Here is a 4,937-nt window from a genome sequence, read left to right on the forward strand (position 1 = left end):
GGCTGGGCTTTAGGTGTAGGACAGCATGCACATCCAGCAACACCCTCTGTTGTAGATACTGGTGGGAAAGTGTTTTCCTTCTAACACTGCTCATTCCAGTTCTACAAGGCACCTCTCAAAATACCAGCCTTAAAAATAGTCCTAACCAGACTCTGGACAGATGTATCCATTCACCTATCCAGCTGGGGCATTGTGATATAGTAATGGTCCCAGTTCTTGGCACAGAGCTTCTAAAACCTGTGAATTTCCTGAGGGAGGTGGGGGGGGGGGTGGATAGAAGTATCTTTGGTTATAATATTTGGCTTGTGTCCCCGTTACTGGCACAGAGGGGTTTGGAGAGCTTCTGGGTTGGTGAACTCATCAACATTCAGGGATATAGTGCCCCCAAACTCCGTGGGGACTCCATGGGGACAACTGGAACCCTCCAGACCTTGCCCTACGAACTTCATCTGGCTGTTCATTTGTTTCCTTTATAATGTCCTTTGTGATAAACTGGTAACGGCCAAGTAAATAAGTAAATACATACAGACATACATAAAAGAAAAGAAAGTAAAATCAAAAGTAACTCTCAAGTCTTTCTGAACTTCGTCAAGATCTTCACATGGTGTTTATTAGTAGAGAGTGATGAGAAGGTCTATCCTCAAGGCAGAGGAGGGGCTGGGAACCCCTGATTGGTCCTGCCCGGGAGGGGAGGGCTGCCATATTTGGAGAGCAGCGGGGATGCCGCCTCCCCCTGCAGTTCCTACATAGGCAGGACCGTGCCCTGGAGGACACTGCTGCTGAGGCTCCAGAGACACAGTTCCAGAGAGATCCCAAGGTAGGTGGGGAGCCAGAGTTCGTGCTGGGTTCCATTTCTGTGGTCAGGGTTGCTCATTTCTAATCAGACTGCAAACCGTGCCGGGATTTCTTTTCTCCCACCCCCTGGTGTGGGTCCCCAGTCAGGGGACACATAGGAATGTTGGGGCATCACTGGTGTTGCGTGTCTGCTTCTGGTGTTGACAATAAAATGCTATTTTACGGTTGGCTGGTTGGGATTTTCTTTGTGCTTTCACACCCTTGTCCATGAACATGAATTTCTTTCTCGAGATCTCTGTGCTTTTGTGTCTTTAGTTTGACACACCTGTAATTTGTGTTATTATTCGTATTTAACATTTCTCCTACCAAGGAGTCTGGGCTGAGGGCACGGGGTGGGATTAATGAATGTTCGCCTCATGCTCGGCTCTCTTTTGAGAAGGCTGGTCTGAGGTCACTGTGATTAGGGAGCAGTGGGGGGTCAGGTGCCAGAAACCTGGGTGCTCAGGCTGCTGCCGGGCGCACTCATGCCCTCCCTGGGCCAGAGACTAGACCATGCCTGCAGGGAAAGAGAGGTCACCAGGCATCCAGAGGGGACTGCACTGCGCTTGCGTTTTGCCTTTTTTTCCTACGTAAGAACCAGCATCACACTGGAGTTGGACATTTTAGCAGAGGTGGACTAGTCACTTTGGGAATATGGCAGGGAGCAGGTGTTAGGGGCTAAACAAGCTAACTTTTCCACCTTCAGCTCTGGCATGAATGGACTCACGTAAAACTTCATCTAGGACACGGCGTAAGCACGCCTGGCTATGGTCACTGTTCCTGCGTTTCTGATCCACACCGACAAGGGTCCAGGTCCTGGAATGCCCTGAACAGTTGACCTTGGGAAGTAGATTTCCACAATAGCTATTGTAGTTTCAGGAGCCAGACGTGACAAACTACCAGACTCGGGGGCTGAGGGAAGGGGGACTATCCCCTGATGTCATCAGCAGCCCTTCAGATGCCCAGGGGCCACCTTGACCCTGGACCCTCGGCTCTCCCCCAAGCCCTCATCTCCTCTGAAATTCCTCACGAGCCCTGCTCTTTGCTCAGCTTGGGGGCCGTCGGTGCTGCCCTCCGTGCCCGGTGAGTCAAAAGCACAAAATCAAAGCACCGTTCCCTCCTGCAGCCCAGAAAGGCCATGATGCATGGAAACTAGGCACATGGGAACAGTGTCAGACAGACCTGGATTCGAATCCACCACCCATTAGTGTGCAGCCTTGGGCCAGTGACTTACCTACTCTGAAACCCAGCACAACTTTCATAAGATGGGAATGATAACGTACCTACCCCACGTGAGAATTAAGCTAGTCAATGCCAATGGCTGCCACTTAGTAAGTGCTCAATAAAAAGCTAGGCGATGGGGAGGGTGGGGTCACGCCGCCCCCAGGGGTGAGACTGAGAGCGTCGTCTATAACACATCTTGACCCCCTGACACAGGAGGCAGGGGTCTCCTGGCCACCCTTCCGTCTCTCTCTCTCCCCGTCATTACCATAAAGCCCTTTAGGGTCAGCAGCCAGGTGACTTTCTTCGAATGGATAGCAGAATGCACCAGGGCCAGAGCCAGCTTAGGGCAACAGAGAATAAAAAGGGAAGGTTAAGAATACAGTCTGTGCACGGAAGCCTGTGGTTCTAACTCTTCTGGGTGCTTTCCTCCAGAGATCCCTTGATTTCAAAGACTTGGGAACACCAAAGAAAACCTATACGTATTATGTCATTACTCATTTATTTTCCCATGCATATTCAAAGGCTTTATAATTGCCAGTTGTAGCTTCTTATCTGTATGAGAAAACCAGATCTCTGCCCTAAGTGCATATAATTTCAGGCAAAAGCAAGAAACTGGGGATTGGCTTAGCCAGTACAACCGGAGCATGGGAAAACTATTATGGTTTTGGAAAATGTGAACGGCGTGAGGTTGCATTCCTTGCTTAAAATCTCCTGCACACAGGAGGGGGGCAGGGGAACCCGGGAACCCCACCGGAGAAAGTAACCGTCCCGGCCTTTGCTATTGCAGATCCTGACACAATGAGGAAGCATCTGGGCGGATGCTGGTTGGCCATTGTCTGCGTCCTGCTGTTCAGCCAGCTCTCGGCAGTCAAGGCAAGAGGCATAAAGCACAGAATCAAGTGGAACCGGAAGACTTTGCCCAGCATCTCCCAGGTCACGGAGGCGCACACGGCTGAGATCCGCCCTGGGGCCTTCATCAGGCAGGGCCGGAAGCTTGATATCGACCTTGGCGCTGAAGGCAACAGGTACTATGAGGCCAACTACTGGCAGTTCCCCGATGGGATCCACTACAATGGCTGCTCCGAGGCCAACGTGACCAAGGAGAAGTTTGTCACCAGCTGCATCAACGCCACCCAGGCGGCCAACCAGGAGGAGCTGTCCCGCGAGAAACAAGACGACAAGCTTTACCAGCGGGTCCTGTGGCGGCTGATCAGGGAGCTCTGCTCTGTCAAGCACTGTGATTTTTGGTTGGAAAGGGGAGCGGGACTTCGGGTCACCCTAGACCAGCCTGTGATGCTCTGCCCGCTGGTTTTCATTTGGTTTATTGTGACATAAGCTTGCAGGCAGGCTGGCAGCCACAGGGATGGGGGGGTGAGCAAGCCGCTGAGTTATCCCAGTTCCTCTCCTCCAGACCCAAACCCCCACGTGTCCCGAAGGTACTGAGGAACCAAGTATTCCCACGAGTACCCGTCTGCTTTTGATAAATGTGTGTGTACCAATCCCCTCCAGGCTCTACCGAAGGGCGGCCTTTTAATCACCACATTCTCAGGTCCCAGCGGAGGGTCTGGCGCACCATCTTCCGCAGTAAATGTTGGGTGAACAGATAAGAGAACGAGCCAGGGACCCTGCCACGAGCGTCACACTATTTCCGGACCCCTCTTAGAGGTAGGTGCTATTCCCACTGTACAGATGAGGAAACGGAGGCTCCAGCAGGTGACGTGGCTGGAGAGTAGCAGAGCCAAAATTCAATCCTGGCTTGTCTCACCCCAGATTTTCCGCTCTGTGCAATCCCAGAGCTGTCTTGTGATCCCTTCCTTACTGCTCGCAAGACCCAAACCCAAACACAGATTTCTGCCAAAACCGCAGAAACCCCACTTCTGGAAGTACGAAACGGTCTGAACTGATGGCCATGTATCTTAATACCTGGTTACATGGAGGTTTTATTTAATTCTTCTCATCAAACTAAGATACAAGAAAGGGATTAAGCGGACACAGAAGTAAAGCTAGACAAAGGCCCAGAAATCACAGCGTAAGGCGATCTTGCCGGGCCGGTTCCCAGAGCAGACCAGATGCACAGCAGGATGTGACCACGGCACAAAGATTTTTGTTTTGTTTTGCTCTGGTTTCGGTGTTTTTCTTTTTGTTTTTGTTTTTCGCAAGAAGGATAAGTATTTGCTGTTCCTGGCTCTGAACTATTGTCTGGATTTGAGAAAGTATTTTTAATGGACATGTTTACTTTCTAATGTTCGTTCCCCCAGCCCTTTCTGTATCTCTCTGTGTATATGCATATGAGAATCTTTAAATATACTCCCTGTACACGGGTACCACGCCAATTTCTGGCTGCTTTTTTCCTCCCACTTCGGTGAGGGGCCGTCATTTCTGTGAACCACTTAGCTCTATAAAAAAATAATTCCTTGCCAAAAAGGTTCAAGAGAAGCTACGTCTTTAGGGAGACCCGACAAAGAACTCACTCATGCCCTAAGCAAGAGGAGATATGCCACTTATTATCTACTTATTAGTTACATATAGATACTACAAAATGCTAGTAGTTAATATTAGTTAAAAATAAATATATTACAAAATATGAATACGGCTTAAGTACAAATAATGAATCTAATGCTCTAAGATGCCCCAAGAGACCCTCTGGGGTGCATTTAGAGACCCCCCTCCTCCCCAGGAATTGTTGAACCATATTTGGATGCACCAGCTGCTGAATATTATCAATTCTCCTTTAAAGAGAGTCTGTAAGGGGAGAAAAATGTGCATTCTCAGACAGTGTATCCTAAGTATTTTAAAACATGAATGTTGATAATGGTACCTCTTGTTCTGAGCCTCCACTGCTATCAGCGTTCTTCTCAAGGATACTTTTGGAAGGTTTA

General features: G+C 49.5%; 1 protein-coding gene across 1 annotated transcript; it reads left to right on the forward strand.

Moving 5' to 3' along the window:
- Nucleotides 1-739: 739 nt before the first annotated feature.
- On the forward strand, nt 740-4,651 carry PRND (prion like protein doppel). Its single transcript, XM_047852964.1, has 2 exons — nt 740-817; nt 2,846-4,651. The coding sequence occupies exon 2, from the start codon at nt 2,857-2,859 to the stop codon at nt 3,391-3,393; it is 537 nt and encodes a 178-aa protein (XP_047708920.1). The 5' UTR covers nt 740-817; nt 2,846-2,856; the 3' UTR covers nt 3,394-4,651.
- Nucleotides 4,652-4,937: the final 286 nt, after the last annotated feature.

Source organism: Prionailurus viverrinus, chromosome A3, assembly GCF_022837055.1.
Source record: "Prionailurus viverrinus isolate Anna chromosome A3, UM_Priviv_1.0, whole genome shotgun sequence".
Lineage (NCBI taxonomy): Eukaryota > Metazoa > Chordata > Mammalia > Carnivora > Felidae > Prionailurus > Prionailurus viverrinus.